A 22,336-nucleotide genomic window follows, 5' to 3' on the forward strand; every position below is an offset into this window, starting at 1 on the left:
CTACACACAAATGCACGCCTGCATTCATACACACACCAAGATTCACACACATACTCCATACAAACACAAGCTTACGTTCAAACACACATAGTGTATATAAATATATCTATATATATTAATATACACAAACTGCATCCACTACACATGCATTAACACACACCGTGTCCACTTTACACACGCTGCAACCAATACCCAGACATTGAGCCAAAATTTCTGATGGCAGCCCTGTGTGCTGGAACAATAGACTTATTACATGGACGCCCCACCTCACAACTTGCAGGACTTAAAGAATCTGCTGCTCATGTCTTGGTGCCAGATACCATAGGACACGTTCAGAGGTCTTGTGGAGTTCATGCCTCGACGTATCAAACCTGTTTTGGCAGCACAAGGGGGACCTACATGATATTTGTCAAGTGGTTTTAATGTTGTGGCAAATTAGTGTATTCATCCTCAGGGAAACATGTTAAATCTGCCATATTACCTACTTGGGTAGTGCTACCCAAACTAAGTGTAACAACAAAGTTTACCATTCTTCATTCACCCGGGGACTGATTGTTCCCATAAATACAGATAATCTAGTTATTTTTGTTGCGAAATACACAATGCGCTGCTGCCACCTCTCCGAATTTGAGAATGTAAAAAGAGGGGCATCATTGTCCCTTTTATTTTGAAATGACTCTTGTCATATCTACAGACAGTGGGATGTGCTTTCTGTTTATGTTTCTGGAGTTTGACCTGTGACACATCCCTGAGTTAGAGCCAGCTATGATGCCCTCGGAATGTTCAGCTATATTGAGAACGCATCGTGATCTAGGAGCAGAACAATATTTGTTACAGACTGAGAAAGAGTGGAAGATATGTCTCTGGAATCGGTAAGTAATGGGGTGACAGCACGCCAAGAATACTTTATGCTTTTGTTAGAATGTTTAAGATAACTATATACAAGATGTTGTACAATTGCAGTTCACTTACTTGCTTATTATTATCAATATAATATTGAATTGCATTATTTGCAAAACTTTTACAACTGAGATATAAAACGGCAAATAATTGACAAGAAATGAGAAGAGGTTCTGATCAAGCAAGCTTTATATCTATAAGCGTGTCTGTGTGACACTTTGTGTAATTAAAGCCACACTTAGGGTTTATTCACTAAACATCGTATTGTAGCAAATTGCAACATTTTGGCCAACACAGCTGATACAGAAACAAAATAGTTTTATTAAATTCCTCATTCATGAAAGGCATAGAAAATAAGAGAAAGCAGAGTGAACAACAACCCCCTCCCCCTTGCCCCCCTGCCCTAGAACTTTTGCATACAGGGGTTGTTTGCTGCAGTTTCACAGCTTCTCCAGATTAAAGTAGAAAAGTTGTGCTGTGATGTCCATTGCAAGGGGGGAACGAAAGTAACTGAAAAAATGGTTTGACTACTTACTATGAGACTTTGCACCGTTATCACTACTCTGTAATAGCTATGGCGCTTAAAGGGACACTATAGTCACCAGAACAACTACAGCTTATCGAATTTGTTCTTGTAAGTAGAATCATTACCTTCAGGCCTTTTGCTGCAAACACTGTCTTTTCAGAGAAAATGCAGTGTTTACATTACAGCCTAGTGATAACTCCACTGGCCACTCCTCAGATGGCTGTTAGAGATCTTTCCTGGGTCATGGCTGCCTAAAATGCATCCAAACATTCAGTGTCTCCTCCCACTGCATGCAGACACTGAACTTTCCTCATAGAGATTCTTTGATTCAATTCATCTCTATGAGGCCAGGGCTGTGTTTGAATCATGTTGGCTCTGCCCCTGATCTGCCTCTTTGTCAGTCTCAGCCAATCCTACGGTTAAGCATTGTGATTGGATCAGGCTACCACTTCTGCTGATGTCAGCAGGCAGTGGGCAGGTCTAAAGGAAATAGGGACATTGCATGCAGCTGCAGACTTGAATACAAGTAAGATTTTACTATTTTAGTGGGACCAGGGTGGCTAGATGGTGGTTTTAACCCTATAGGGTCAGGAATACATGCTTGTGTTCCTGACCCTATAGCACTCCTTTAAGCCAACTCTTTAAAGGGACATTCATCACTTAACAATGACAATTATTTTTTTAAACCAGCCAGCACACACTTTTAAACAAATAAACAAACAAAAATAAAGCAAGTAAAACTTTGAAACCTGTCTAATAAACATACTATAAACTAGGTCAGATTGCATTGTTGGGCACGCCTCTCAGGGGAGTTTCTTCAGCCTCAATCCTCCCCTCCCCCCTCTTTACCCACATATCTCACATACCAGAAATCTTCTAACTACACATGTGTAAAGATGACAGGCATGTACAATGCACTGCTCCAGTATTCCTAGGGATAAGACACTGATTGGTTAGAACAGTGTGTGTCCCTCTTGGAGTGAGTTTGGAAAGCATAAAAAAGCAGGTAAACATGAAAGAAAAATAATATTTACCAGCTTTTTTCATCCCAGCAGAGTAAGGCAACGGTGTAATTCAAAGATTCAAAGCTAATGCTTTTGAATGAGACCATTTTCTCAAGGTGATGCATTTCTCTATAACTGTCTCGAAAATCTGTTATTAAAGTAATAGAATCCATGTGTATTTGTATATTATCAATGTTTTGAAACATGTAAAATTAAAATCTCTTTTTGTACCTGTAAACCTCTCTACCTGCAATCCATTGGTCAATTCCAACAGCTGAATTCTGTCTATTGAGTTCTCACCAAACTAGGGCAAGCTGCCAGAAGGAATCTAAGTTCTCCTTGCATGTATCACAGCAATTTTCTAATTTTATTTGTGATCTTATTATTTTCAATGAAGTATAATCTAAATAAGACCGCAAGACCCAAACAGATAATTGACGATGTATTAAGCAGACGTCATATATGATCGCAGATTCGCAGAAGTTACAATTCAAATGGCAACTGCCAATAAATAAATAGTTACAAATAAATATAATCTATAAAATTAGAGGGATATGTACAAGTAGATATATTATCGCTTCTGGTCGTCCAAAAAGTATTTGAATATCTGTTAAATCCGACTCAATGTATAGGTAAGGAAGGAATTTTCATTATACCTTGTTAAAAATAAATTAGTGTATGTAAAACACACATAGATTATATTGGTCTAATAAATATGTTTAACGACAGTCGTCCTTCAATAACACAGCAGACTTTAACTCCAATAATAAAAGTCTGAGCTTTCATTTTCACTTACAGAATATTGTGACTATTGTAAAGAAGAAAAGCGTGTAACGGTAATTTAAATGTCGTGGCTCTGGCAGAATTTTATGAGACTTACACGTAATGTGTTTGTTATTATTGGACTGAATATATTTCCACTATAATGCAGTATTGAGCATAGGCAGGGCTGATACAAGGATTATTGGGTACACAGGCGAAGATGATCTTCACCTGTGTGCCTCTTAACCCGCCTTTTGTTTCTTATCCACTTTTTAAACGTCTTACCCCTTTAGTGTATTTTATCCCTTATTTTTCCCCATTGTGTGTCTTACACCTCCCTTGTGTATCTCTTACAACCCCCCTTTGTGTGTCTTAATCCCCAGCCCCTTTGTGTGTCTCCTTCTCTCCCAGCTCATTTGTGTATTTTACTCTTTCCAGCTCCTTTTTGTGCTTCTCTTTCACCCCAGCCCATCTATCTCCCCCAGCCCCTCTGTGTCTCTTTTTCATCTTCTCCAGCCCCTCTGTGTCTCTTTCACCCCCAGCCCCTTTGAATTTCCACCCCCAGGCCCTTCTGTGTGTCTTTCTCCCCCCTCATGACCGTCTGTGTGTATTTGTCCCTACTCAGGCCCCCCTGTGTGCCACTCTCCCCTCCATGTCCTTTAGTGTCCCTCTCCTCTCCCCTCCCCTTCCTGTTCATTAGTGGTCCTCTTCCCTGTCCCTTAGTGTTCCTCTCCCCTCCATGTCCTTTAGTGTTCTTCTCTCCTCCGCCTCCAGGTCCATTAGTGGTCCTCTACCCTTACTTCCCTGTCCCTTAGTGTTTCTCTCCCCTCCCTCCCCTGTCCCTTAGTGTTCCTCTCCCCTTCCTCCCCCTTACCTGTCTATTAGTGCTCCCCCTCCTTCTTAATGTGTGTGTGTCTGTGTGTCTGTCTGTCTGTCAGTGAGTGTATGTCTGTCAGTAAGTGTGTGTGTGTGTGTGTATGTCTGTCAGTGAGTTTGTGTGTCTGTCAGTGAGTGAGTGTATGTCTGTCAGTAAGTGTGTGTGTCTTTCAATGAGTGTGTGTGTCTGTCAGTGCGTGTCTGTCAGTGACTGAGTGACATGAGGGGGTGGCAAAATTAATCTTTGCCTAGGGGGGCAGAAATCCTTGCACCGGCCCTTTTCCTACCAACCCTCTTAGTGTTTCTCTCCCTTCTCTTTTAGTGGTCCCCCCTACCCCACTGTTCTTTTCCCCTTCCCTGTACCTTAGACCCCCCCCCCTTAATGTTCCTCTCCCCTCCCTCTCTTTTAGTATTCTTTCACCGCCCTCCCCTGTCCAATAGTGTGTCACCCTCCCTTGTCCCATAGTGTTCACCCTTCTCTCCCTGTCCCATAGTGTTCTCCCCGCCCCTCCCCTCCCCTCCCCTCGGTGAGCACTTCCTTTCAGTCCAGCCGGGAACAAGAAACAGAAGTTCCTGTACCCCAGTGCGCACTGCTCCGCTCGGCCACGCTACACTGAGTGACTGGCAGGACGGAGCGCTGTGCCCCCACTTCCTGCCGGTCACACTAATCTAGCAACCCCTGGGCCGGTGTGCCCTAAGGGGCCGCTTGTGCCGCCTTATGGATGCGCCGGCCCTAGGCATAGGTATGTCAGATATGTCAGACTGTCTGCCTGTGTGTGTGTGTGACTGTCTGTGTGTGACTGTCTTCCTGTGTGTGTGTGTGTGACTATCTGCCTGTGTGTGTGTCTGCCTGTGTGTGTGTGTGTGTCACCGTCTGCCTGTGTGTGTGACTGTCTGCCTGTGTGTGACTGTCTGCCTGTGTGTGTGTGTGTGACTGTCTGCCTGTGTGTGTGTGTGTGTGTCTGTCTGAGTGTGTGACTGTGTGTGTGTGACTGTCTGCCTGTGTGTGTGTGTGTGTGACTGTCTGCCTGTGAGTGTGTGATTGTCTGCCTGTGAGTGTGTGGCTTTCTGCCTGTGTGTTTGACTGTCTGTGTGTGTGTATGTGTGTGTGTGACTGTCTGCCTGTGTCTGTGGCTGTCTGCCTGTCTTTGTGTGTGTGGTTGTCTGCCTCGGTGTCAGTGACTGTCTGCCTCTGTGTGTGTGGATGTCTTTGTGTGCATCTGCTAGTGAGAGAGCGAGCAAGCTTCTGTGTGTGTGTGTGTGTGTGTGTGCGCGCATCTGCTAGTGAGGGAGCCTCTGTGTGTGTGCGCCTGCTAGTGAGTTTGTGTGTGTGTGCTAGTGAGTGAGCTTGTATGTGTGTCAGTGAGCTTGTCTGTAGGGATCATATGTGTGTGTGCGTGTTAGTGAGCTGGTCTGTAAGGAGCATGGGTGTGTCGTAGCCTGTCTGTGGTGAGCATGTGTGTACAGTGAGCTTGTCTGTAGAAAGCATGTGTGTGATCGTGAGCTTGTCTGTAGTGACCATATGTGTGTCAGTGAGCTTGTCTGTAGTGAGCATGTGTGTGTCAGTGAGCTTGTCTGTAGTGAATCGATGTGTTAGTGAGCTCTTCTGTAGGGAGCATGTGTGTGTCAATGGGCTTGTCTGTAGGGAGAGTGAGTGCGCATCAGTGAGCTTGTCTGTAGTGAGCGTGTGTGTGTGACAGTGAGCTTGTCTGTAGTAAGCTTGTGTGTGTATCAGAGTTTGTCTGTACTAAATTTGTGTGTGTGCCAGTAACCTTGTCTGTGTGTGTCATTGAGATTATCTGTCAATGAGCCTATTTGTGGGCATCAGTAAGATTGTCTGTGTCTGTGTGTGAGTATGCTTTACTGTATAATTTTATTACCCTGAAAGGACTAATATTTTGAATTAGAAGAAGAAATGAATCAATAATATATATATATATATAAGAAACCAAGAGGGCTGCACTCACCTGAACATGCATACATTATAGGGTGCTGCTGGGGCCAAAATATCCAAAATACAGAATCCAGCGCACTCGCTTATTAACTAAACAATGATTTTTTAAATCTTAGATATTGTAATAGTTTTATTTAAAAACACCTCACCTAGGCAAAAAATTATGGGGGTTTAGTTACATTATATGATCATATATTGCATAAGCCTGCCAACTACGTCAAAGTACCCTCATAAGAGCAAGCATTAGGCTGCTACTAGGATAGGACCTGCCGAATATGGGGTACTTTGATGTAGTTGGCAGGCTTATGCAATGTATGATCATATAATGTAACTAAACCCCCATCATTTTTTGCCTAGGTGAGGTGTTTTTAAATAAAACTATTACAATCTCTAAGATTTAAAAATCATTGTTTAGTTAATAAGCGAGTGCGCTGGATTCTGTATTTTATATATATATATATATATATATATATATATATAAAACAAAAATAGTAATGCGCTCCACCTTCCTTGATGTACTTGCCCGGTGCTTATCAGCAAACAGATACAGCCAAAAGTACAAGATAGCACTCCAGGGACTTCCAAGTCGAATGAATAAAACTTAGCTTTTATTAGCTCAAAATAAAAATCAACGTTTCAGTCTGTATCACAGACTTTCATCCACATACAGACTGAAACGTTGATTTTTATTTTGAGCTAATAAAAGCTAAGTTTTATTCATTCGACTTGGATGTCCCTGGAGTGCTATCTTGTACTTTTGGCTATATATATATATATATATATATATATATATATCTCAACACCCTACATAGCACAATGACTTATGGGGCTGGCATAGCTTTTTTTCCAGGGCTGCTTTGTATCCCCAGTCCGGCCCTGGGCAGCTACCAAGTCCGGAGCCCCCTTTTTTTGGTCAGATAGAGATGTGTTCAGTGAGGAAGTAGGGGTCCTCAGATGTTAGTAACATGTCCCCTTCTCTCATTCCATATTACTAATATCGTTCATCCTCCGTGAACAAATCTTACTTAATAAATCCTCTGCTTTCCCGATTCAGACTATTTTAGCAATTATTTGGTTAAAGGTACATTATGCCACCCATAAATATAAATCACTATTTAGTAGATCCAATGAAAACATGCATGCATCTATTAAGCATTTAAAAAGCTTACAAATGCTGCAGAACCCTCCACTTCTAACCCAGACCAGACTTTCTTTGGCAGTCCAATCTCAGATTTCCCAATTGCAATGTAGGTACCCTGGTCAATTCCTGCCTCTTGAGTTTAGCTCCACTGAACTAAACAAACAGGAAGTAATCTGTCTGATTGACAGCCAGGGGGACATAACAAAGTTAATTTATAAAAGTGCTGATTTCTATTGAAACCTATACTTTTTGTAAAATAAAAAAAAGAGGACACACTTTTATTTTTTAAGTTAGATTTAGCTGAATTATTATTATTATTATTATTATTATTATTATTTATTTATTGGTGTAGGAATACAGAAGTAAGTTTATAGCAGACATATTGCTACGTTCACATAAGGGAAAATAAAAGCAGGGAAAAACTTCTAGATGACTGCACATACGTAAGTGAAAATATACTCAGTTAAGGTCTGTGGCATGTTCACAATATTGATTACGATCCATTTGTTGTATCAATAATCATCAAGTGTATATTGCCGGGTACTTTGCAGGCAGCTTTATAAAACTGGTACCAGCCGCATGCCAGCATTGTGAATGATCAACTCCAGGACCGGACTGGGGAACAAATTCAGCCTCTGCGTTTTTCAATCACAACGTCCAAGTAAGAGGGGAAAGGGCCAGAGAGGGGGGTGTTTTGTCATTACCAAAAACAAGCGCAGCCCCCTCAAAGCGAGAATGTTAGTTCAATGCTCTTCCAGGCCAGACCATGTGCAGAGCCCTGCTAAAGAGCTCCCCCATTTATTCTCTGCAGCGCAAGCAAATTTAATGACGCACTGCGCTGCGTTTCCTTGTGACTTGTCTCTGGTGTCTCCATAAGAGGACAAAAGGGCCAGGAAAGTGTACTGTACATGTGTTTGGAGGCTTGTGGGATTGCGTGTGTAGAATGGGCTGATTGCGGTTTGGTGTTTGTGGTATAATATATGTGGTTAGATGCTGTAGTCTGTGTGTGTGTGTGTGTGTGTGTGTAGGGGGCATAGTTTGTGTATAGGGGATAAAGCGTATGTGTGTATGTATTTTTGCATACAGAGGATGTAGTGTCTGTATAGGGGATCCAAAGTGTGTATAAGGATGTAATGTGTATCTATAGAGCAGGCTTCCCCAAACTCCAGATGTTGCTGAACTACAGCTCCCATGATTCTATGAATAAAATAAATAGGCTGAGAATCATGAGAGTTGTAATTCAGCAACATCTGGAGGGCCGGAGTTTGGGGAAGTTTGCTATAGAGGATCAAATGTGTGTACAAAACCTATGTATGTGGGTGGTGTAGTGTTTGTCTAAAATGGATATAGTGTGTAAGAGATTCAGAGTATGTATAAGGGATGTAGTGTGTGTGTGCAGGTTTGTCAGGGTCACTTCTGTGGTGACCAGGGCTATCCCTCATGGTACTCACCTCTCACATGATGATGTAAGTCCCCTTCAGCTTTTCCCTTCCTTCTCCAGCCATTTTCACGCAGACCGTGATAGCCCCACCCTTTTTTATGATGCGAAAAGGGGGCATCGATGTCATGACGCTAATGACGTCACGTTCCGCTGAAACGTTCGGATTATGGCGTTTTGGGGACGTGGCTACCATTCTAACAAGCCACCGTATAAAAGGGACTCAAAGGGCTAGGTTCTTTGCCCTGTTGTGGTTAATTTTTGATCCCTATAGTGCTTGTTCCGCATTCTGTATTCCAGCTTTTGATTTCGGCTCCGTTTGTAACTATTCTTCATTATATACACCTTTGACCCGGCTTTGGCTTACTCGCTTATCCTGATTTCTATACTCCTTGACCTCGGCTTGAATTTGACTACCTTATTCTTATACGTTAGTCAGGCCATTCTAAGGTCTGGTATACGTTAACCTTTATCTACATACTGCATGTTTGATTCCATTCCATTCTTGACAAGGTGTTGCCGTTTGTGTATAAGGCATTTAATGTCTATAGGGGATTCGTTCAGTGTGTGATTGTGTTGGATGGTTTATTACTATTGGTATTTATATAGCGCCAACAAATGAAGTAGTGCTTTACAATAATATAAGAATGGGAGATTTAACAATAAATTAGACAATTACAAAAAACTTACAGGAACAATAGGTTGAAGAGGACCCTGCTCAAACAAGCTTACAATCTATAGGAGGCAGGGCCGGCGCGTCCATAAGGCGGCACAGGCGGCCGCCTTAGGGCGCACCGGCTCTGGGGGCGCAAAATTCCAGTGACCGGCAGGAGGGAAGTGCTCCCTCCTGCCTGGTCACCTCCTGGATCCCCGGAGCTGCTGGGAGGCGTGCGGCTGCAGTTGATTAGGAGGAGGCGGCGAGGGAGCTCTCTGATCTCTCTGACCGGCTCCTTCGCGCGCCTTTTGCTGATGCCGCGGGAGCCGGAATATGACGTCATATTCCGGCTCCCGCGGCATCAGAAAACAGCCTGCGAGGGAGCCGGTCAGAGAGATCAGAGAGCTCCCTCGCCGCCTCCTCCTAATCAACTGCAGCCGCACGCCTCCCAGCAGCCCCACTGGACCACCAATGAGAGACCCACGCCAGCACTCCAGGTAGGGAGGCTGGGTGGGAAATTTACATTTAATTTAGATAATTAATTACTGTGTGTCTGTGTGTGTGCATGTGAGTGTGAGTGTGTGTGTGTGTCTGTCAGTGTGTGTGTGTGAGTGAGTGTGTGTGTGTCTGTCAGTGAGTGTGTGTGTGTGTCTGTCAGTGTGTGTGTGTGTGTGTCTGTCAGTGTGTGTGTGTGTGTGTCTGTCAGTGTGTGTGTGTGTCTGTCAGTGAGTGTGTGTGTGTGTGTGTCTGTCAGTGTGTGTGTGTGTGTATGTGTGTCTGTCAGTGTGTGTGTGTGTTCGAGTATGTGTCTGTGAGTTTGTGTGTGTGAGTATGTATTTTTCTGTAAGCCTGTCTGTATGTATGTATCTGTATGACGGTATGCCTCTGTATGTATGTATGTGTCTGTATGTCTTGTACGTATGTTTCTGTATGTCTCTGTATGCATGTATGTAACTGGATGTATGTTTGTCTCTGAATGTCTGTATATATGTCTCTGTATGCATGTATGTAACTGTATGCCTTTATGTCTCTGTATGTACGTATGTGTGTGTCTCTGTATGCCTGTATGTCTTTGTATGTATGTATGTGTCTGTATGACGGTATGCCTCTGTATGTGTCTGTATGACGGTATGCCTCTGTATGTATGTATGTGTCTGCATGCCTGTATGTCTCTGTATGTATGTTTCTTTATGCCTGTATGTCTGTATGTATGTGCCTGAATGTCTTTGTATGTATGTTTCTGTATGCCTGTCTGTATGTATGTGTCTGTATGACGGTATGCCTCTGTATGCATGTATGTCTTTATATGCCTGCATGTCTCTGTATGCATGTATATCTCTGCTTGTATGTGTCTGTATGTCTCTGTATGATTATTTCTGTCTTTGTATGACAGTGTACCTGTATGACTTTGACTGTGTGACTGAAAAATGATGCCTGTGTGCCTGTGGCTTGGGAGGAAAGACACACAGGTGAAGATGCATTTTTTTTTTTTTTAATGAGGGTTGGGGGCGCCAAAATGCATCTTCGCCTGTGTAACTAAAAATCCTAGCACCGGCCCTGATAGGAGGTGGGGTATAAAACACAATAGGACAGTAGATAGCAATCAAGCAAGGTGGGAGTGAGGCAGAAGGAGGGAGTAGAGTGCTGTCCTTTAGGAGAGAGCAAGGGACAGGTATGTGAGATTAAGGTTACTCTGGGATTCCATAAGCTTTCCTGAAGAGATTGGTTTTAAGGCAGTTTTTAAACGATTGAAGACTAGGGGAGAGTCTGATGACGGTAGGCAGGATATTCCATAGGAAAGGAGCCGCCCGTGAGAAGTCCTGCAAGCGTGAGTTGGGTGGGAGCAGCAGACAGGAGAAGGTCGTGGACAGAGTGGATAGACCGAGAAGGGGCATACTAATGGATCAGTGAAGAGATATAGGAGGGACTAGAATTGGTCAGTGCTTTATAGGTATGGATTAGTACGTTGCTTTAGGGTCTGTACAGTATATATATAATTTTTACTTTAAAAAAAAGCTTTCTATCCCCTGTCTCTTCTTCCTTCCTTTTTCCAAGGAGGAGGGCATTGCAAACCTTGATGGCCCGCTGGTGGTGAGTTACTCGAGCCTGCAGCTCTTCTGGCTGCAAGCTGAGATCACTACTCTGGTGAGTTCATGTACTGCACTATGTTGTAGCATTGCACATAGTAACCCACAGCAACGCTCCTAACTGCCCAGCTCACCGGAGGCATATTCATCCTCCCGGGTCCTCCTCTTCCCTCACTCTCCTGCAGTGAAGTGCCAGTGGGCCAGTGAGTAAGATCTTTGATCTCCCCACTGGCTCATAAAGGGACACAGCATGGCTGGCTCTGCATGAGTTGCCAAGGGAGATCATTTAATTTCCCCTTTCGGCCTGGGCCCATGCCCACCAAGCTTTTGCCCGGTTTGCCCAATGGCCAGTCCGGGCTTGGTAAACAAGAGAGAGTTTGCATTTGATAGGATGTTCTAGGTAATTACTATGGCAACTACTTCGGTATATAAATTTGAGACCTGCACTGGGTAGAGCTGGGTTATTTTTTCAATTTGCTTAATGAATGAAATAAAAATCCTTTATGAGTGAGTATAAAGATCTGGGGTACTCAGCCTAATGTAACATGCTGTGCATGTTTATAGCATTGGGCAACAGAGAGGTAGCAAGCTTGTATTGTTTGTGGAAGAATCATAACATTTTATAACCATTACAATAAATCATTAATTGAAATAAATCATTAACCAGGTATTTTATTGCTATTCCAGAGTCCAATAATAAGAATATTATCCATCAATACTCTATAACTTTCATCAATACAATAAGTACAAAAAGGGGAGTTGGAGAATTATTAAACCCCTAAACACTGACCAGCCACAACAGTAAAACCACCTGCCTCTTATCTTGTAGGTCCCCCTTGTTCTATCAAAAACAGCTCTGATGTGTCAAGGCATGGACTCCACAAGACATCTGAATGTGTCCTGTGGTATCTGGCACCAAGACATTAGCAGCAGATCTTTTAAGTCCTGCAACGTGCGAGCTGGGGCCTCCATCGATTAGGATTGAGATCTGGGAAATTAAGAGGCCAAGTCAACACCTTGAACTCTTTGAACATTTTTTGCATTGTAGGAGGGAACCTGCTGAAAGAGGCCACTGCCACTCGGGAACACCATTGCCATGGTCTACAACAATTTCTAGGTAGTTGGTACATGTCAAAGTAACATCCACATGAATGCCAGGACACAAGGTTACCCTACAGAACATTTCTCAGAGCATAACACTGCTTCCCACGGCCTGCCTTCTTTCCATAGTGCATCCTGCTGCCATCTCTTTCTCAGGTAAATTAAGCAAATGCACGTAGCCATCCACCTGATCTAAAAGAAAATGTGAATCATCAGACCAGGCAACCTGCTTCCATTGCTCCATGGTCCACTTCTGATGCTCATGTCCCTACTGAAGACGCTGTCGATGATGGACAGGGGTCATCATGGGTACCCTGACCAGTCTGCTACTACGCAGCCCCATACACAGCAAACTGCAAAGCACTCCATTTTTTTTTTTTAAGCTTTATTTTGTTTTGATTGAAATTTTTCAGAAATGACAGTCATATTACATTTAGAACATATGTAGTTTAACAATAATTACAACTGAGATGGCCCTCTGCTGGTATCATTATATACTTCAGTCTAGGGCTGTTATACTACATCGTTAGGCATGAATGGTGCGATAATATGTTTGGCTTGGTAAAGCCGGGCTATTTTAGGTTAAAAATGTGCAGTACTGTTTGTCAGAGCTGTGCGCCCCCGCTTTATTCTATGTGTGCTTGACGTGGTCTCTTTATTTGATTATTTTGAGCGAGACAGGAGCCGTTATCGTAGTTTTATATGCGGTAGGGGTAACATTTCCATGTCCCTGTGTAAGTGCTGGGCGGTTCAATCGCTGTCTCCCTCGTGCTAAGCTGAGGTGGTCGTACGTCTGAGGTTTGGAAGTTGCTGTCCGTATGTATCTTGAATGCATGGTCTCTTCGTGGTTGGGTTTGTTGTGTTCTGGTCCGTCTCGATGATACGGTGTTCTCCTAATGTGTTCTGGGTGGGTTTTGCTGCCGTGGTGTCGTGTGTGCGTTGCTTGAGCTTCTGAGTTTGCGTGTGGTGTGTGCGTCGTCCTGCCGTGGTGTGTGTTTTTGGTTCTGTATTCAGTGTGTTCAGTTTTGCATGTACTGTCTGTGGCTCTGTAGTTCACGGGGGAGTCCCCTCTTTTTAGCTCTTAACTTTCCGTACCTGTAATCTATCTCTGCACTTATCTATTCGGCTCGTAGTGAGTCATATTCACTCCATGTTTTAAACCTTTCTATCATGCCCAGCATTACATTTTTCAGAAATTTGAGCTAGAGTAGCTCTTCTGTGTGATTGGACCAGACAGACTATCCTTCGCTCCCCTCGTGCATCAATGGGCCTTGAGCACCCATGACTCTGATGCCGGTTTATGGCCTGTCCTTCCTTACACCAGTTTTGGTAGGTACTAACCACTGCATATGTTGAACACCCCACATGACTTGCTGTTTTGGAGATGCTCTGTTCCAGTCGTCTAGCCATCACTATTTGGTCAAAGTCATTCAGATGTTTTTCGATGGCCCATTTTTCCTGCTTCTAACACATGAAATTCAAGAATTGATTGTTACCTTGCTGCCTAATATATCCCACTCCTTCACAGATGGCATTGTAACAAAATAATCAATGCTATTCACTTCACCTGTCAGTGGTTTTAATGTTGTGGCTGTTTAGTGTACACCAAGCATGTCAAACGCAAAGGCTAACACGGGCCAGATAAACAAGGTTTAAGTTTATGTGGGCCGAAAAAAAAAAAAGAGTTCAACCTAGACCAGGGATAGGCAACCTTCGGCACTCCAGATGTTGCGAACTACATCCCCCATAATGATCTTACACCCATAATGCTGGCAAGATTTTTAATGGGAGAGGTCATTCTGGTACTCTTTTTGTAATAAGTAAAATACCATGGAATAAGTACAATAAAACATTTCTTTTCTTTCTCTTTTTCTCTCCTATAGACGCCTACTCCCAAGAATGGGGACATGATTGAGATTTCACAACCAGGACATCAGCATTGGGCAATATATGTAGGAGACGGCTATATTGTGCACATAGCAGGTAACTTATCAATTCAACGAGGTTGTTTCCCTAGTGAAGTGCTAGACAACATTCAACTTTGCACTCATTTTATTACGTTTGAAAGTATGGACAGGAAAGATTTTTTTTTTAATTTAAAATCCAAAAACCAGCAAATCTAAATAAACTAAAGTTTATTTGCTCCTTCCTGATTGTCCAGTGGGAGATGCAGCATGTCTGTACCTCTGGCGGGTGCAGACAGCTCCTTCCAGCTAGCGCCAAGGAAAAATATCAGAGAGTAGCAACACTCTGATAATGTACAAGGAGAGGAGAACTTGGTCTGAACTCGCATGGTCAGACCAAGTTCTTGCCCCTACCTCTGGCATCAGGGCGGCCTAGCCGTAGAAGGAGATCTTTGATCTCCCCACCAGCTGTGGAGACCTCTCTCTAGGACGGAACTTCTGTTGGGCTGGCTCTGCAATGCCCGGCAGACGAGATATCCTCTTGACTTCCTGGGGGGCAACTTGCCCTTGTGCCGCCCACTGGATCCGCCCTTGGCTAGACCGCGCAGGAGCCCGTTTTGCGTAAATAAAGTTTAATTTACAGAGTTTAGAGTAAAGTAATCAAAGATCTAACTCAAAATTAAATAATGTATTCATGCAGGCTGTGTCAGTCACAGCCAGTGGAGTTGTGGTTAGGGTTGCATAAACAGAAACAAAAGTAATTTAAAGGACCACTATAGTGCCAAGAAAACAAACTCGTTTTCTTGGCTCTATAGGGTCTTTGGGTCTCCCCCACCCTCTGGGTCCCCCTCCCACCGGGCTGAAAAAGGAGGAAGGAGTTAAATTCTTACCTTTCTCCAGCGCCGGGCCCCCTCAGCGCTGGGGACTCTCCTCCCTCTTCTGACGTCATCCGCTGAATGCGCATGCGCAGCAAGAGCCGCACGCACACATTCAGTCAGTCCATAGGAAAGCATTTCTCAATGCTTTCCTATGGACACTGGCGTCTTCTCACTGTGAAAATCACAGTGAGAAGCGTGGAAGCGCCTCTAGCGGCTGTCACTAGAGGCTGGATTAACCCTCTGAAACTGCTATGTTTACAGCTGCAGGGTTAACCCTAGATGGACCAGGCACCCACACCACTTCATTGAGCTGAAGTGGTCTGGGTGCCTATAGTGGTCCTTTAACTCTTAAACAGCAGAGAATTGAGCAGTAAGACTGCAAGGTCATATTCTATACACCAAAACTGCTCCATTAAGCTAAAGTTGTTTTGATGCCTATTGTTTTCCTTTAAATATTTACCATTTCCCTTGTATTAATATTATAGATCACACTTTTTTTCTGTAGATGCTTAGCAGGCAATCCCTTTTAAGTTGAATAATAATCATTTTGATAGGGGTACAATTGAATGGTACACGTGCTTAAAAAGTTAAATAACTTCGATCAGAACTAAGTGGGCATTTTTAATTTTCTTTTGGTAATAGTGTATACTTGCCATCTAAAATTTTCTTTGGTATGCGAGACGGTCTGTTTAGCTGGTTTTAAATAAATATTGCATCTGATAAGAGAATGACTCAATACAGTGTGTTGACTAAGAGAGTGTTGCAATTTCATCCACATCATTAACAGATTTTTCTTTCCTGTGCTTGTGTTTTACACTTTTTATATAACTTCCACTATGATTTTTTTATTTTGGCAGTGCAAAGAAATATAACAACATGCGTGCGGTAACCCAACGGCATTCCTCACGCTGATTTTCATTCCTTTTAACAATGGGGTATATAGAATTACAAGCAAATTTTTATTAATTAAGAAGCTCACGTTTAGACATAACGATAGGCGTTTAAGTGTTGTATGATTCTAGCTCAGATTAGATGATCTAGCAATATCCTGACATCACAGTACAACGCATACTTTTTAGAGCCCCCAGCATAGACACAGGTTTAACTAACTTGTCTGGGGTATGTGTAAAGGATTGTCACTGCTAGGTAGCTAGACACAATGTTAAGCATACACAAGTATTTTTGCGCTATCTGGATGCAGGAAGATTTTCACTGAAAGCCTAAATATAACTCACTAACTCTTTAAACGAAAAAGCTAAGTCAACGCTTATGAGAAATAAATAGCAGTAATAGATCATGTTGTGAGCTTGGTTTGTTTCAGGTACACCTTCCCCTTTGGCTGCCCCAGTCTCTCCAATGGCAGGAGTTTAGAGTTATGTAGGGATCTGCAAGGTTGGGCTGCTTGAGGAGGCAGGGGGTTAATTCTGTGCGGTACATGTGCGGCTCAATAAGCATGGTGTAGTATAATTCCTGGATCAAGGGGAGCGATAGTCTGCCACTACCGGGGGCTGTGTGTCCCATTCCTCCTGCCCCATGTCTCACAGAGTCCTCCTCAGCCTATGCCTTTAAGGGTTGTTCCCGGGCTTTGTAATCCATTCAGGGACTCACCAGTTCCGACCACCAGGGCTGCGTGCTTCATGTACTTCGCTGTCTGCTTGCTGAGGTGTGGGCGGACTGTCCTTTTCCCAGGTATATTTGCAGGTGTAGTGTGGGTCCCTCTCGGGTGTGAGTGCAAGCTCTTCCCAGCTCTCATGGCTAGCTGCTCTGTTCTTACATGCTTGAGTGCGGTTTGCTGTACTTTGTGCTGTGTGGCAGTCGCTGTCGGGCGCCGTCACGTGTGTCCCTGCCTGCAGGAGAGAGCGTCTTCTCCTCTGCCATATTTTTTTGGCACGTTTGGCCTGACTGGGTGTGCGTTCTGGGCGGGAGCGGTATGGTGGCGTCTCAGGTGGGTCTGAAGCTCGAGCTTTACTTGTGCTCAGTCGGTCTGCTAGTTTTTTCCAAAACGCTTTAAATGTGGCGTCCAGCCGTGCTAGGATGTCAGTCTCTTGTGTTGGGTCCGCTGGCTCGAGTGTAGACTCCGCCATATTGATTATAGCTAGTTTCTGCGATGTGTGCAGTCCACTCTGTGTACTGCTGCTATGGATAAGCAGCTTGTGAGGGTTCCGGTCTCAATGCCATCCCGCATGGCCTCCGCCATTTTGATGACACTGCCTGGAGCGTGGGTCTTAGCGGTCCTGCTACTTCGTCTGTTGCACTTGTCGCCGATCGGGTCTCGAGGGTGTAGACCGGGATCACCCCCCGGTTTAGAGGGGGGGGAACGGGGCCGGTATCCCCGCGGGTCCGACTCTAAGCCCCGAACGGTAAGCGGCAGGGCAGCGGCTGTCCGCCCCGCTCGCCTCCGGAGTAGGCCTTGAGAAAGTCGGGTAGGATTCCTCCTCCAGGGGACTGTAGCCTGTTGGGCCAGCCTCACCCTGGATCCAGGGCTCTCTGCCCGGCGAGGTCCACCGTTGTTGGCAGGTTTTGTGCCAAAATTCATGTAAATATAGTTGTTTCTGGTTTTAGGCTGCAGGAGCTGGTCTCGCATGCGACCAGCCAGCTCGGCGGTCCGGCCCTGCCCCCTCCACTATGATTTTTATCTTATTTTGGTTTTAAATGAATTTTGTCAATACTACATTATGTTGTTTATATTTTGATTGTCTCTCCACTCCCGTTAATGGCTTCTACATATGGTTTAGACCAGAGTGGGTTGTGAATGAATACTCAATCCTTTTAAATGGTTATATTACCAGCCGTAATTACATCCTGTAGTAAAAACTGAGCAATAACCATTTTGTCTGCTTTTTTATAATTGCATGCGATTGTTTCACATATTCTCCTTGCGATGTACATCTTATAGAAAATACCTTGCATAGTTTACAATAGCAAACTCCTTGAAATAACTTGAAATTGCATCCAGATTTTTGTTTACATGCGTTATTTGCATGAATTGTCCATGTTATTGGCTTGGTTACTGCTCAGGATTATTGTGCATGATAGCAGCCATTTTAAAATGTTGTTAGAGATTCACTCCTGTATGATGGGTGTTGAGGATTGCCTGGGAATATAATGAGTGTAGAGGACATTTTGAGATTAATTAGTGTGGATGGATGACTGGGACTAAGGGGGCTGGAATGTTGCCTGGGATGGATTGATAGGTATTGATGATTGGGTGTGGTTGGGTGGCTAGGGGTAATACATGTGGATGGATGACTGGGGATCATAACACCAGTGTCCAAGATTTATGCCACAGCTAAGATAGTTTAAACTTCTAAGGCCTCAGCTCAGCTGTACGTCCTCTCTCCTCGCCTTCTACTTCAGCCATAACTGTAGGAGATTGTGTGGGGGATTGACTAAACTTTTTTTCTTGTTTTACGAGTACAAACATGTCCGTGGTAGTGTAATTGATTTTCGCTATAAATTGGAGCAAGTAATCATGCTATAGTATTTTTGTAGTAAAAGGCACTGCACAGAAAAATCTACAAGATGTAAATAGTGATTTGAAGAAAAACCACAAAACAAAAAAAACTTTACTTAAGAGACAAGTCACAAAGATACAATGACAATATATCTTCAAAGGAAAAGAACAATGCAAACTTGACTCAAATTTTATTATAAGTAAACATAACTAAAACAGAGGAAAAGGCAGAGTAAGGAATGGAAAATGAAAGGGCAGGTGTGAAAGGGAAAGGGAAAGGGTGGGGGGAGAATCCCACTGCGAAGATAAGGACGGGGGACTCTTATCTCAGAGCAACATGTTGGCTGCTCAGGTTGTTATTACTTGGCATCTGTGAAGCACGTGGATATTCTGCTGTAATTTTGGATCAAATGTATTGTTTTTTAGTAGACAGTTGATTTTTTTTATACATCTTTTCCTCTTTATCCTATCCAGGTAGAATCGTTGGCTCTGGAGAAGACTCTGTGCATGGAGGATCCGTTGTTGTACAAAAGACAGAGCTGGAGGCAGAAGCATATGATTGTACTTACCGAGTGAATAACAAGTTTGATGGAGAAGTGGTTTCTTTGGCGTCGGACAAGGTGGTAGAGTCTGCTCTGAAGGAGGTGGGAGAGAAGAAACCTTATGGGTTCAGCTGCCTAACCTTTGCTCTGGAGCTTAAATATGGCAGTGCAAATCTAGACATGGTGAGAAAGGTCCACGGTTGGGAGCAGTGTGATATTGGTAAAGTATATGGGGGTCGGGTGGATAGAGGTGCAGGTGGAATTGTTAAGGTAAATAAACTCACAAAGCTATCCACAGCCACCATGTAATGGTGTTGTTTATGGAATAGTGGGACAACGACGCACGGTCAATTTATAGTTTGTGATTTATAGTCTATAGAAATTTATGGTTTTCATGCTTTTTTTTAAGTTTGGACAGATGTGGCATGGACTTAGAGTTACCGTAGTAGTAATGTCCACATAGACCTCACATGCCATTTAGAATTTATGTGGTAGAATTGCACATTTTTCATGCACAGTTTTCTGTACATCTAGACACCAAAGCCATGGAGTGTCCATGAATTATGCGGTAAAGTTGCATGACTTTTGATATCTGCAGGAAAGTAGCGCTGTTACTATGCAGTGTGCAATGTGGTTGCTAGGACACACTTTCTGGCACATTAGCCTAATGGTTGCTTGCTTTGCACATAGGCTACTAATTTAATACTATGTCACATGCCAAGAAAATATTCTGGATGGTATGCATGCCTTCTCTGAGCAATCTGTATCATACAGTGGCGTACACACAATCCATGGGGCCCCGGTGCAAAACTGATCTGTGGCCTCCCTCCTCTCCCCCGATCCGTGCTCCCCTCTCTCTCCCAATCCATGCCCCCCCTGACACATACATACATACACACACACACACACACATCCCTCGACAGACACATACACACAGGCACAGACACATACACATAGACACAGACACACACACATACAGAGACACACATACACATACAGAGACACAGACACACACATACATACAGAGAAACACACACACATACACAGAATGTTTCCTACCTTGTTACTTTTCCTGGGGTACAGTGGTGGCTCAGCCTGATGGGAGTCATAGTTCCCACTCTGACTCCCTCCTCCTCCTTCCTCCCGCGCGGGCTCAGCCTCTCAGTATGCTGGGAGGAGTGACCGGGGAATCACTTCCTCCCAGCTCTGATGTAATCACAGGGACCCGGTCGCGCTCTTAAAGCACCCAGCACAGACCGCGCCCCCTCACCATCCATATCCATTGGGTGGCCCTGACAGCATGGGCCACCCGATGGACCCCTCCATATGTGGGCCGGGGCCGCAAAATGTGGCAGCAGGCCTGGTACCCGGTCGCAGGGGTCCGCAGGGCGGCCGGGCCCCCTGGAGTGCCAGGCCTGGTCGCAGCTGCAACCCCTGCGACCGCGGTATGTACGCCGCTGGTATCATATCTGTAAACAATTCACAGAAAGTGAAACATCTTCAATAAACATATTTGAATAAGAAAGTGCTTTCAGTTGCCCTTTAGTGAAATAAATACAGTTTTTCTGTTAGAAGTTATGTTTAGTCTACATCATTCTTCATTTATATTGAAGATTGTTTGTGAATAATTTGGTATGGCATATGCAAGTCACATGAACTCAGTGTAAATCAGGGGTGCCCAAAAGTAGATCCCCAGATGTTTTAAAACTACAGCTTCAATAATGCTGTGCCATTCAAAAGGTATTCCAAAGACATGCAAACCATCATGGGAGTTGTAGTTCTACAATATCTGGGGACCGCTGGTGTAAAGGGTTCACCATTTCTCTCATTTGAATAGTGAATACTTTAGAATGCTATTGATCTCCCAAACAAGGTTAAGCTGTATTTTAATACATGTCGTTTGCTTTTCAGATAATAAGGGCCTTAGCCCCCATCCCGGGAGAGATGGCATTGACTGCAGCTAAAGGAGTCAAAATTGTAGGTTCTGTTTTAAACACAGGATCTGAAGTTATGGGTTCGGTAACAGCCAAGGGCGTTGATCTTGCAGGGCAAGGGGTAACAGCAGTGTCTGGTGTCTTGGGATCAGCTGCTGGAAAAGGGCTAGCAATGGTTGGGAACATGCTAGCCTCAGGTGCACAAACATTAGCTCCTATTGTAGCTTCTAAAGCAGAGACACTACCTGCTGGTCCAGCGGCCATGTTGCTGTCTGCTGCGGAATATATAGCCCCACTTGCTGAATCTTTAGCTAAACAGCCTGGAGAGGCAGAAGAGACCATGACTCGTGGCATTAGAGATCTAGGATCTGCCATCTCCGAAAGCTCTGGAGCCGTGGGCTCTGCATTTGCTACGGGATTATCTTGGTTAGGGTCTGCCTCGTCTGCAGGAGCGTCTAGCATTATTGGTTATCTGAAGTCTGACACTGAGCCAACAATATCAGAGACAGCGGAAGAGATGAGTACTATTGAAGCACCCGACAAATCGTAAACTTAACGTTGTTGAGAAAGTTATGACGTGTGCTCTCAGTTGAAGAAGATTTATGTTGTGTTAGTATCCTAAATACAATAAAAAAAAATGTAAAGGATATGATTTATTTGCCTTTGCTGATATGCCATAATTGTGAGTCATAACTGTATATAAAAAAATTGTGGTGCAGAATTCCAATTCAGAAGCAGAAAACTGAGAAAATGAGAGGGGCAAGAGGAAGCTTTAGGAAAGTAATGATGTGTCATGGAGCCTGTCCAGCGTGGGTACAGGAGGCGCATACCAATGCAGGTCATATACTTACTGTCCATGCCACCCATGTCTATCTCTGATGTAGCTGCTCCTCCTCTTGGCATTCTTACTGATGCTCGCCACTGCATGCCGGAGCCTTTGTAAGGTTCCGTCCCCTCGGATTTCTATTTGGTGATGCAAACGTGCGTGCATCACCACGCCGGCGACAAGCACTCATGTTCTGGTCTCACATGGTTGCCCTCTTAAGGCCATATAATCCTCCTTTTAATTTGGTGCTGTGCTCGTCATGGTTTCCATTTATTTATTCTGAGAGCGCATTATTCTTTGTATTCATAAGAATAGCAACATGTGAGAAAACGTGCAAAAGGGAGAAGGTTGGGG

At 43.9% G+C, this 22,336-nt stretch overlaps 1 protein-coding gene across 1 annotated transcript; it reads left to right on the top strand.

Annotated features, from left to right (window-relative positions):
* The first annotated feature begins 772 nt into the window (after positions 1 to 772).
* Positions 773 to 21,802, top strand: LOC134579563 (uncharacterized). Its single transcript, XM_063438891.1, has 4 exons — positions 773 to 872; positions 14,328 to 14,427; positions 19,155 to 19,405; positions 21,134 to 21,802. Exons 1-4 carry the CDS (start codon positions 858 to 860, stop codon positions 21,704 to 21,706), a joined length of 939 nt encoding a protein of 312 aa, XP_063294961.1. The 5' UTR covers positions 773 to 857; the 3' UTR covers positions 21,707 to 21,802.
* The last annotated feature ends 534 nt before the right edge of the window (positions 21,803 to 22,336 follow it).

This window comes from Pelobates fuscus, chromosome 12 (genome assembly GCF_036172605.1).
Source record: "Pelobates fuscus isolate aPelFus1 chromosome 12, aPelFus1.pri, whole genome shotgun sequence".
NCBI lineage: Eukaryota > Metazoa > Chordata > Amphibia > Anura > Pelobatidae > Pelobates > Pelobates fuscus.